The sequence below is a fragment of the Ambystoma mexicanum genome, chromosome 1p (assembly GCF_040938575.1).
Source record: "Ambystoma mexicanum isolate Mex_15411 chromosome 1p, UKY_AmexF1_1, whole genome shotgun sequence".
NCBI classification, from domain to species: Eukaryota; Metazoa; Chordata; class Amphibia; order Caudata; family Ambystomatidae; genus Ambystoma; species Ambystoma mexicanum.
The window spans coordinates 1,291,301,279-1,291,314,352 of record NC_090921.1 but is presented as its reverse complement, the minus strand read 5'-3'; the positions used below and the strand labels follow the sequence as shown (position 1 = coordinate 1,291,314,352).

The following is a 13,074-nucleotide window of genomic DNA, read 5'->3' as shown; positions in this document are numbered from 1 at the left end:
CATGGGCCTCTGATGCGGAAGAGGCCTGGTCCCACCTACAACCCACACATTCCAGACCGAGAAATATTTGGCTTCGATTCCGCTCTTATATCTTAGACCTGGCCGTGACTCAGACCTCCCCTCCTTCTCCGGTTTCCCCTGGCCAGCCTGGGTCCTCAGCTCAGTCATAGCTCCCCGATACCCTCCTACAAGATCTCACTGCTTTTTGCTCTTTGATTGTTCGAAATGTGAAGTAACATCTGCATACCAATGCTATGTATACTGTTCTTCTACAATGTTTTGCCTGGCGCTGTTCGCCTGTGTTTTGCTGCCACGCTTATAATAAAAAGAAGTTTAAAAAAAAAAAAAAGTATTTGTTCAGCAACACTGTTCAAAAATATTAGCTGCAGAGTGAAGTAACTCATGAACCTGGCCCATATTGACCAAAAAAGTGGCCCACATTGTCTCAAAAAAGTGGCCCGCACCAACTTGTGTGATTTTGGTTCGGCCATGGGCCTATTGCCCTATAGGCCACCCTGAGCCTGTCTGCGCCCAGCACTACCATAGTGGCCTTGCAACACTGGGCCTCATTTAGACACATGTGCGTGTTTAGTTGTGCATCTGCACTAGTAACCCTTTCATTATTCATTATGCTGGTGCCTTTGTTATGTTGTATCTCATGCCACTTTCCCAGCTCGGGTAATGTGTCAGCATTGCCTTTCGTCTTCCCTGCCCTAGCCATAGCAGCCGCAGGGCGTGTTTTGTTTGTTTGTTTTATTTATATAGCGCTCGTCACCACAAAGGTATCTAGGCGCAAGTTTACATGATACAGGTAAAGTACATGTATTTTTCATTACATTTAGAAGAGTTACAAGAGTTCCCATTGATATTAACATGTACATATAAGAGAGATGGCATAGTACCTATTTACCAAAGCAATTTGGTAGTGGTGTACAAATTGCATAGGACAAAAAGTCTATAGGCTACAGTTGTGTAGTTCATCAAGGGCAACCTCTCATTGCGGTGTGAATAACAGAAGTTGGATTAGAAAGGTAATTCCAAAATACGATAACAGAGGAATTACAGGTGGATGGGAGGAGACATGCGCAGTAAACAGGGCTGGCACATTAGGCAGACCAATCAAGACAGCAAGCGGATTCATGGGGAAAAGTTATTCTTGTGAGACTAGCCATATTTTTACTTTTTTAAAAAAAAATGACCAATAAGCTGTCTCGGTTCTTTGATCAGTAGGTAAATCATTCCACTATTTGGAGGCTAAGACTGGGAAGCTCTTACCCCTAGATGTTTCAAGTTTATAACTGGGTATCATGCGTTGGTTGGTCTGGGCGGATCTAGTGTGTCTGGCAGAAAGGTTTTTGGGGAATTTGCAGTTTAAATATTTAGGAGCTTTGTTTGCTAGGCACTTGTGAGTAAGAGATAATGTTTTGTAGATGATTCTGTTCTTCACTGGGAGCCACTGGACCTTTTGTCTGGCGGCTGTAATGTAGTTAGCTTTGGGTATGTTAAAGGCAGCTCTAAGAGCGTTATTCTGTGTTGGAAGGGCACCATGTAGTGCCCCCCTTGGGGACTATTGCACACGCCCTACTCTTGGGGCCGGCAACCTTTAGTTCTCCACATGTTTTTGACTACAATTCCCGTCAGGCGTAGCCATCAAAGTCAATGGTGAGGAATCATGGGAGCTGTAGTCCAAAACATCTGCAGAGCCAAAGGTTGCAACCACCTGCCCCATCCATTCTTAATGGCCAGAACCTGACCCTTGAACATCTAATGATCTCAACAAAATGATAAAATGTACATATAAAAATACAAGGAGACATTGAAACTCAGATCACATGTCTTAGTTTTAAAAAATATATACAAGTTTTATTATATTTTTACACATTAAAATATTACACCAAACCCCAAACCCAGGACAGCACCAACCCGCACAGCAGTGGTAAATGACAAGCTTTGTACAGTAGCGGATGTGTGGCCTCCAGACAGTCCCTTCTGCGGCGGCAGCCTCCGGGGTGCAAGTCGCCTCACATCGTGCGGTAGCGCTTCCTCAGCCGGCCGTACAGCACTGCCAGCGTCACAGTCGCCAGCACCAGCAAACCTGACAGGGCAGACAGGGCTATGATGGCCCTCTCTGCAAAACACAAGATAAGAGGCGTCAGAAGATGGCCGAAGAGGTGGGAACACACACAGATATATGGGGCTGGCAGCGGAGTATGTGAGGTATCGGCATGAGTGCTGCCGACATGCTACTGCAGCAAGACATGTCAGGCATAATGATGCATTTGCAAGCAATCACCCCCAAACTGCACCAGGCAAGGCGCCGCACCGATGAAAATCAGATTGGTGGTGCACCTTGTACCTACATGGACCGCAAATGCTACAGGGCTGAGGCTAGACGTATGCGCGCTACTGCACCAATTAGTGCTGTGCATGCTACTGCTACATTTAAGAGCGACAGACATGCTTCTACACCAACTGCCAGGCAGGCCCATTCACTCACCAGCACCAGGCATGCTACTACACCAACAACTGCCAGGCAGGCCCATTCACTCACCAGCGCCAGGCATGCTACTACACCAGCAACTGTCAGGCAGGTCCATTCACTCACCAGCACCAGGCATGCTATTACACCACCAACTGCCAGGCAAGCCCATTCACTCTCCAGCGCCATGCATGCTACTGTACCAACAACTGGCAGGCAGGCCCATTCACTCACCAGTGCCAGGCATACTACTACACCAGCATCTGTCAGGCAGGCCCAATATCTCACCAGCGCCAGGCATGCTACTACACCAGCAACTGTCAGGCAGGCCCATTCACTCACCAGCACCAGGCATGCAACTACACCAGCAACTGTCAGGCAGGCCCATTCACTCACCAGCGCCAGGCATGCAACTACACCAGCAACTGTCAGGCAGGCCCATTCACTCACCAGCACCAGGCATGCTACTACACCAGCAACTGTCAGGCATGCCCATTCACTCACCAACACCAGGCATGCTACTACACCAGCAACTGTCAGGTAGGCCCATTCACTCACCAGTGCCAGGCATGTTACTACACCAGCAACTGTCAGGCAGGCCCATTCACTCGCAAGCGCCAGGCATGCTACTACACCAGCAACTGTTAGGCAGGCCCATTCACTAACCAGCGCCAGGCATGCTACTACACCAGCAACTGCCAGGCAAGCCCATTCACTCACCAGCGCCAGGCATGCTACTACACCAGGTTACCTTGCATACTTGTACACACCTGTTGTTGTGTTTTTTTCCCTATGACAATACCCATGGACCAACTAAGGTCCTGGACTGCATTCACTCTTGTGTTGTAAACCCTTGTTAACTGTGTATCCAAGAGATCTTGCACCATCAGAAGGCTTGCACCCTCCACACTCTTGAGGGTGGTATCCAGTGGTACACCTACATATCAAAAGTACAACTGTCCGTCTGTCTGTTATTATGCTAACAATTGATATGTGTATCATCACCAAAATTCAGAGATTAAACTAAAATGATACTGAATCTCAGAAGTGTGGGTCTCCCATCCTGATTTTTTGTTTGAATATATGCTACTACACCAGCAACTGCCAGGCAAGCCCATTCACTCACAAGTGCCAGGCATGCCTCTGCACTTATACACCCAAATGACGAGTAGCTGGGAGGCTGCTGCAATCTCAAGCACAGGGCATGCCAATCACCCTCATGCAACTTCATCTCAAGAGTGTCAGGCATGCTAATGCACCTGAGTGATGAGCATAGCACGGAACAAACAAGTACCAGGTGTGCCACTGCACCCATACCCAATAGCATGCATCTGCACCGTTCATCCCCAACCATGCCACTGCACCAAGGAGAAAACAGCATGTTATTATTAGCCTACTCACGGGTACTCATGATAGATAATGCGCCCAGGAAAGATAAAAGGCGGAGTCAGCCTTTGTGGGATCCGAACAGTAACACACAGACCTTCCACCCACGAAGCCAACTAACCGCCAACTATTGTAAAACTCTTCCTTCCACTGTTCTATGTATAGCTCTCCAACATTTTAGGAAACACAAGGGTGAACATTTCTGGGAAAACACAATCTGCACACACATTCTGAAGTTACTGGTATGAGAGCACAAAACACAATGCAGCCCAACACTGCTAAGTGTAATGCAACTGGCACGGACCAGCAACCTGCTCTGCTCTAATCACTCGTAAGTGTTACATGCGCACATACGCCCACCAGTTCCACTCCTGCAATGCTGAGCCCGAATCACTGACAGTTGATACATACACAAAGCCATTGGCCTTTAACTGTCTAATGTAGCAGGGGCTTACCTCAGTGTAGTACTCAGCTGACAGCCAATCGCTGTCCAGTGCAGGATGTGCAATGCCAGAAGTGACATGCTCATGGTGCTAGGCCAATCACTGCCTAGTGTAGCATGCAACCAGCACCAAGCTAATCACTGCCCAGTGTTGCATGCAACCAGCACTAAGCTAATCACTGCCCAGTGGAGCATGCAACCAGCACTAAGCTAATCACTGCCTAGTGTAGCATGCAACCAACACTAAGCTAATCACTGCCCAGTGTGACATACAACCAGCACTAAGCTAATCACTGCCCAGTGTAGCATGCAACCAGCACTAAGCTAATCACTGCCTAGTGTAGCATGCAACCAAGACAACCATCCCTCGGCTAATCACCGCCTAGTGTAGCATGCAACTAGCACTTGGGTAATCACTGTCTAGTGTAGCATGAAACCAGCACTAAGCTAATCACTGCCTAGTGTAGCATGCAACCAGCATTCTGCTAATAACTGCCTAGTGCAGCATGCAACCACACTTGGCTAATCACTGCCTAGTGTAGCATGCAACCAGCACTCCGCTAATCAATCACTCGGCTAATCACTGCCTAGTGTAGCATGCACCCAGCACTTGGCTAACCACTGTCTAGTGTAGCATGCAACCAGCACTCTGCTAATCAATCACTCGGCTAATCACTCCCTAGTGGAGCGTGCAACCAGCGCTTGGCTAATCACTGCCTAGTGCAGCATGCAACCAGCACTTGGCTAATCACTGCTTAGTGTAGCATGCAACCAGCATTCCGCTAATCACTGCCTAGTGTAGCATGCACCCAGCACTCAGCCAATCACTTCCTAGTGTAGCATGCAACCAGCGCTCTGCTAATCAATCACCTGGCTAATCACTGCCAGGTGCAGCATGTGAAGAGCACTTGGCTAATCAGTGCCTAGTGCAGCATGCAACCAACACTCTGCTAATGAATCACTCTGCTAATCACTGCCTAGTGCAGCATGGGAACCCACTTGGCTAATCACTGCCTAGTGCAGCATGCAACCATCACTTGGCTAATCACTGCCTAGTCTAGTATGCACCCGGCACTCTGCTAATCTCTGCCTAGTGTAGCATGCACCCAGCACTCAGCTAATTACTGCATAGTGCAGCATCCAACAACCACTCAGCTAATCACTGCCTAGTGTAGCTTGCAACCAACACTCATGTAATCACTTCCTAGTGTAGCATGCACCCAGCACTCGGCTAATCACTGCCTAGCATAGCATGCAGCCAGTACTCCACTAATCAATCACTTGGCTAATCACTGTCTAGTGCAGCATGCAACCAGCACTTGGCCAATCACTGCCTAGTGTAGCATGCAACCAGCATTCAACTAATCAATCACTCGTCTAATCACTGCTTAGTGCAGCATGCAACCACACTTGGCTAATCACTACCTAGTGTAGCATGCAACCAGCACTCCGCTAATCAATCACTCGGCTGATCACTGCCTAGTGCAGCATGCAACCAGCACTCTGCTAATCAATCACTCAGCTAATCACTGCCTAGTGCAGCATGCAAACCACTCTTGGTTAATCACTGCCTAGTGCAGCATGAAACCAGCACGTGGCTAATCACTGCCTAGTGTAGCACGCACCTGGCACTCCGCTAATCTCTGCGTACTGTAGCATGTACCCAGCACTCAGCTAATTACTGCCTAGTGCAGCATCCAACAATCACTCAGCTAATCACTGCTTAGTGTAACATGCAACCAGCACTCCGCTAATCACTTCCTAGTGTAGCATGCACCCAGCACTCGGCTAATCACTGCCTAGTGCAGCATTGCAGCATGCAACCTGCACTTTCCTAATCACTGCCTAGTGTAGCATGCAACTAGCACTCAGCTAATCACTATCTAGTGTAGCGTCCAGCCAGTACCCCGCTAATCAATCACTCGGCTAATCACTGCTTAGTGCAGCATGCAACCAGCACTTGGCTAATCACTGCTTAGTGCAGCATGCAACCAGCACTTGGCTAATCACTGCCTAGTGTAGCATGCAACCAGCATTCAACTAATCAATCACTAGGATAATCACTGCCTAGGGCAGCATGTAACCAGCACTTGGCTAATCACTGCCTAGTGCAGCATTGCAGCATGCAACCTGCACTTTCCTAATCACTGCCTAGTGTAGCATGCAACTAGCACTCAGCTAATCACTATCTAGTGTAGCGTCCAGCCAGTACCCCGCTAATCAATCACTCGGCTAATCACTGCCTAGTGCAGCATGCAACCAGCACTTGGCTAATCACTGCTTAGTGCAACATGCAACCAGCACTTGGCTAATCACTGCCTAGTGTAGCATCCAACCAGCATTCAACTAATCAATCACTAGGATAATCACTGCCTAGGGCAGCATGCAACCAGCACTTGGCTAATCACTACCTAGTGTAGCATGCAACCAGCACTCTGCTAATCAATCAAATGGCGATTCACTGCCTAGTGCAGCATGCAACCAGCACTTGGCTAATCACTGCCTAATGCAGCATGCAACCAGCATTTGGCTAACCACTGCCTAGTGTAGCATGCAACCAGCATGCAGCTAATCACTGCCTAGTGTAGTATGCAACTAGCACTCGGTTAATCACTGCCTAGTGCAGCATGCAACCAGCACTCAGCTAATCACTGCCTAGTGCAGCATGCAACCTGCACTTGGCTAATCACTCCTAGTGTAATATGCACCCACCACTCTGATAATCACCACCTAGTGCAGCATGCAACCAGCACTCTGCTAATCACTGCCTAGTGTAGCATGCAACCAACACAACCAGCACTCAGCTAATCACTGCCTAGTGTAGCATGCAACCAGCAATCAGGTAATCGCTGCCTATTGTAGCATGCAACCAGCACTCAGCTAATTACTGCCTAGTGCAGCATGCAACCAGCATGCTGACTGCCTACTGTAGCACGCAACCAGCACTTGGCTAATCACTGCCTAGTCCAGCATGCAACCAGCACTCGGTGTAAGGAATTTGATCATCCACACGGTGGGTATGCGCTCACCTGGTCTTTTTTTAAATGTTGAATGAAATTGAATGATGGTAGATCAACCTCTGGAAAAAGTGTGGGGCTAATCCGCTGACATTTGCCTATACTCACCGCACAACTTACGCATACACCTGTATACTCTCTGTGGACACAGCCTACAGGCGCAGCCCCCACAGTGTCATATTTAGTTGGGATCTGACAGGTGGAGCACACAATGCATCTCCAGAAGAGGAAGGGCCAAACCTTCCCCCTGCCATGGCCAGCCTAATTAACTAACAAAGGCTCCATGGACCCACCCTGTCCTTTTGTTGATCCCTGCAGCTGATGGCATCGAGTCACATAATTAATATACAAATAGAATGTACTTCAAACAGGCCCACATGGGGCCTGGCTGCAGAGGCTAACAAAAACCCCAACACCCTTTCATATGCACTATGTCAACCTGAAGCTAGCTCCCAACCTCACTATCGATTGACAGTGAAATGTCATGTCTGGGACTGCATGTACTACAGTAGTCATCCTCGCAGGGGGACCCGACTCAGAAGGTATGATTGCGTGGGTTGAGGGAGTCAGAGAGTCTGGTCTCGCCGCTGCTTCAAGGGAAACCTGCCGCTTTAATCAGGAACCACAAAGAGCTCCATTAACCAGAGAGACCCTTTGATCCACAACAGACAGGAAGATGGTTGGGATTTAGTAGTACATGTTTTCACCCCTTTATCTTTTCTGTTGCAAAGGAGATTGTTGGTAGGGACCCAGGATTGGTTCATTAAGGTAGGCTTTGCATACACCAATCCCTGTGGTCCATTTGGCTTCAAAAGAGGGAAGAGCCCCTCTTTTGGCAGATCATCTGAAGACTTCACCAGAAGCAGAAGGAAGAACTCATCATTGAACCCTGGCTGAAGGTACAGTCTGTCTTACATCTTCTGCCACTGAAAGAAGGCTAGGACCTCCAAGAGGGAAGCAAGATCCCTCCCCTAAACATCTCCAAGGGAGCAGAGGGAGCTACTGAATCTAAAGAACCCTCCAGCTGTTCCAGAACCGGTCCCAAGTCAGCACACAGCATGTCCTGCTAGGCTCTGCAGCGAGCTTCCACAGTGGGAAGTGCCGGAGAGTCTCTGAACCAAACCAAGGACAAGACAGCTGCCTGAAACACTCTCTTCAGCTTTGGGCCATTCGCCTTAAAAGACGACACAAGCCCAGTGAAGAAGCTAGGAGAAGTGCCTCGACGAGCATCTACTGATGTCCACCTTAAAGGACATTTTTGGGACAATCGAGCCTCTTGACCTGCAACCGAGCATCTTGACCTGCAACCGACTGTACCACTGACTGTTGATATGCCATAGTCGCTAAAGCCATCTGAGATGCTGCAACCAGCGCTTCAGAACCGCCGACCAGTACTGAGACCGTTCCTGACCCTGAGTCGCTGTGTAGGCCAGCCTGCAGTCATCTGTCCAACTTTGCTTGCAAAACTGCCTGCTGTCTGATATGCGCAGCTGTCTCCCATCTTGAACTCTGTCACAGAAGCTGCAAAGTGCCCTGAAACTGACTCGACCCTGTCGAGCACCAAGAATAAGGAACATTGTGGTTCTGTCCCCCCCGTCCTTATCCAAAGGCCCCTAGTGACATTTTATGACCCATTACTCTCTTTGTGCTGAAACCAAGTATCCTTGAACTGTTGTGATTATTTACTATACAAACTACCATCCTGTCAGTATCCAGCGTGCATCCCTTTTCCTTCTTTGAAACTGTCTGTCCTCTACATTCCCTTGAAGGGTGGGTTGTATTTCGTTGTGTGCTAGAACTGTCTGTTGTGATAATAATGAAGTAGATATTTGTATGCAATCTTGTCTGGACAGTCCCCTTTATTATTGGGTAAAAATAAATAATTGTATTTTGCTGTGTTGCAACTAACCAACGATCTACAGCCTTTCATAGATAAGCCTGCCATTCCCTCCATGTTAAAAAAATTACCATAGAGCTTCGCAGACTGGCACTTGACGAGAAGAAGGAGGCCAACAGATCCACCTCTAGCGAAAGCAGCAGTCATGGCTAAAACCATGGTTCCCAGGAAAAACCCTGGTACCACATCCCCAAAGACTTAGTGCAGGCCTACAAGGTGGGGAAGGATATTTTTGACTGGTTTGAAGTGCTCGTGCTCGCCTTTCAGCTACAGGAGGGGGACGAGGTACTGTGGGGTGCAGCCTTGATGAGTCGCTTACCGACACCAGTGACTGAGGCAATTCTTCTGAGGAAAGGTCCATTTATGAGAGCATGAAGGCAGCCCTCCTCAGGAAGTTCTGTACAACCCCTGAACAGTATCTCAAGAGCTTCTGAGAGCTCGGAAAAAAAGTTGGCAAACATTTGAAGTGTTCACACACTTGTTGAAATATCTGAGCGGGTGGGTGGCTGGTAACAAAATGGACACATTTAAAGGAATTTACAATTTGATTGTGTGTGAGCATGTGTGAGGTTATGTGAGCATAATTGTGAGGTTGACCTATACCTGCAGTTTGTGGACAAGACTATCAAAGACCCTAGGGAGCTTGCAAAGGCTGCAGACAGGTTTGTGAGTACTCAAGTCCAGAAAAAGGCTCAGGTGAGCACACCCAAACCAGAAGAGAAAAGTTAAGAAGGATGGGAAGGACAAAGTTCCAACCCAATCCTCTTCGAAGTCAGGTCCCCAAAAGAATGAAGGTAAATCACAAACTTTTAGTTTAGCTGTACACCCCGAAAAGGAGAGCGCAGGCACCCCTAACAGTGGGACTCCTGCGTTTTCACCACCCAAAGGTTGTTCCGTGTGTAAGGAGCTGGCCCATTGGAAAGGGGATCCTGCTTGCAAGGGCTTATCCAAGCAAGCCATAGTGAATGTTGGACTCATGGAGGAGGCCAACCCTAGTGTGGTGCCCCTTAGAGGAGGACTTCCCACTAAGCAAAAGGCGTAGCTGAATGTGGATTGGTTATACTGAGTGGGAACGGTACCGGGTCTCCTGAAGAGATCCCAGTTCCCAATAATAGTCAACTCTATTTAGAACATATGTATATCAATGGATACAAAACTTCTGCGGTCCAAGACACAGCCGGTAACCTCACTGCTGTCACCCGGCAGTGGGTACAGCCAGGCTAGTATATTGATGGGCCTGATTGTAGCATCAGTGGGTTTGACAGAAAGAGTAAGTGCCCCTTAACAATAGTAGATTTCAGCTGGTGAGGTGAAATGACCCAGCACCATGCAGCAGTGAAAGACTCCATCCCTGTCCCATATCTGTTGGGTAATGATCTTCCTAATCTCACAGCGGCCACCCTATCGAGGGCCAAACAGATGGCCAGATTGAACACTCTCAGAGCCTTTGGGCCCGGAGTGCTTCCAGAGGGCTTGTTGGAGGGACCAGCGTGGTCGGTAGTCCCTAGTCCAGTTCCACAGAGTGACCTACTCCTGAGGGAGAGTGGCCAATAGCCACTGAGGACCCTACTTTGGTAGCAGAGGACTCAGTGACTTCAGAGTTGCCTGGCGCAGCACAGGAACCTGAGGTGGAGAACCGGGTGAGCTCAGATCTGAATAGCCTGCCCAAGTTGGATGAGTTTGCATCAGCTGGGGGCCCAAATCAGACTGACTTCTTTAAAGCCCAGAAAGAATGTCCCACTCTGGCGGGTCTGTGGAAGCAGGCGAAGGAGCAGGGTAAGGGTGAGGCCCCTGGAATGTTCAAAGTTTAATTGGAGGATGGACACCTGTACAGTGAGCCAAAATACTCTGAGGGTGAGGGCAGCAGAAGGTTGGAGACTCCCAATGCCACAGAAAGATCCTTTTGGATATGGCTCACCAAATTCCTTTAGCGGGTTACTTGGGAGTGACTAAGACACCAGACCAGCTGTCTGTGTACTTTTACTGGCTGCATTTCGGTGTAAAAGTTAAGGAATTTGTCCGGTCCTGCCTGACTTGTCAAGCTCCTGGCAAGTCAGGTGGTTCCACAAAGTCTCCCTTAATTCCACTACCCATGGTTGGGCGGCCTTTCAAGAGAATAGGCATTGACATTGTGGGTCCTTTGCATCCCCAAACTAGCTCAGGGAACAGATGCATCTTGGTGAAAATAGACTATGACACAAGGTACCCTGAGGCTGTTCCTCTGAGAAGCATCAGAGCCCCCGTAGTTGCGAAGGCTCCAATTGGCATATTCTCCTGTGTTGGATTCCACAAGTAAGTCCTTTCTGATGGGGTTTCAAATTTCATAGCTGCGTATAAGAAGGCTCTGTGGGAAGAGTGTGGAGTCACCTACCGGTTTTCTACATCCTTCCATCCACAAACAAATGGGTTTGTTGAGTGGTTCAACAAGAGCCTGAAAGGCATGAAAGGTGGCTTGGAAGAACACCAGAGGAGAAAATGGGATATTCTCCTGTTTCCCTAAAGGGGGGTGCCACAGAATGAAGTACGGTTTAGCCCCTTTGAGCTTTTGTTTGGACACCGTGTCTGAGGACTGCTCAGCCTAGTGAAAGAGGTATGGCAGGGCAGCCCCTCACCTCCCACGCAAGATGTGGAGGACTATGTACTTAGCCTTTGGTCTAGAATGGCAAAGTACATGGAACAGTCATCAAAAAACCTAAAGGTCAATCAGGAGCTGATGAAGCACTGGCACGACCAGAAGGCCACAGTGAAAGTCTACTCTCCAGGACAGTGGGTGTGGATTATGGAGTTTGTCAAACCCAGTGCCCTTCAAGACAAGTGGACTGGCCCTTACTGTGTGCTGGAAAAGGTCAGTGAGGTGAATTATCTCATTGACGTGAAAGGACAAACAGATGTGCGGGGTCTTTCACGTCAATGGGCTTAAACCCCATTATAGCCGGGATGGCTTGGTCATGGCATTAGTGACGGATGGAGAGGCTGAGGCGGAGACCGATCCCCTCCCAGACCTGCTGCACACTGAAGCCACAGATGGGTCAGTTGAAGGTGTCCACCTTGCAACAGACCTGTCAGAATAGCAACTGACAGATGGTCGCTGTTTACTGGGACAGTTTGCCAGTCTGTTTTTGCTGACTTCAGGTCGTGCAGATTGATGCACCCATGATGTGGGCACTGGAGACAGTAAGCCGGTGAAGTGTAGGATTCATTGGATGTCCGATAAGGTCGGGAACACCATCAAGGAGGATGTTTCCAAGATGCTGTCCCTAGGTGTGATAGACCCATTCCACAGCCCATGTGCTAGCCCAATGGTACTAGTCCCTAAAAGGACCAGTGGGAGGAAGACTGAAGTTCGCTGTTGTGTGACTACATGGGGCTCAATTCTATCACACAGACAGATGCTCACCGCATTCCTCGGGCAGATGAGTCCATTGGCAAGCTTGGCGCTGCCAAGTACATGAGTGCCTTTGACCTCATAGCAGGGTACTAGGAGGTCGGCTTGACAGATGGAATGAGAGACGTCTGCATTCTCAACCCCAGAAGGACATATCAGTTCACTGTGATGCCCTTCAGATTGAAGAATGTCCCTGCCACCTTTCAGAGGATGGATAACCAGGTTGGTCTAGGCTAGAAAACTTCAGTGTTGCCTATTTAGACATTGCTTTGTTCAGCGACACCTGGAAGGATCACTTATCGCACCTGAAACAAGTGCTTCAGGTGCTGCAGAATGCAGGTCTGACTATTAAGGCCACAAAGTGCCAGATAGCGCAGGGCACAGTGACTTACCTAGGCCACCTGATCGGGGGAGGTACGAAACAACCTCTCAAAGTGAAGGTATGTGCTGTGAAGGATTGGGACATCC

General features: G+C 48.8%; 1 protein-coding gene across 1 annotated transcript in view; it reads right to left on the bottom strand.

The window, feature by feature from the left end:
• Positions 1-1,837: 1,837 nt before the first annotated feature.
• LOC138453024 (testicular acid phosphatase homolog) overlaps positions 1,838-13,074 on the bottom strand; it is a 193,815-nt gene continuing 182,578 nt past the window's right edge. The window contains exon 11 of the mRNA XM_069605444.1: positions 1,838-2,128. Within this exon, the coding sequence (XP_069461545.1) occupies positions 2,022-2,128 (107 nt within the window). The 3' untranslated portion in view covers positions 1,838-2,021. The remainder of the gene's footprint in view (positions 2,129-13,074) is intronic.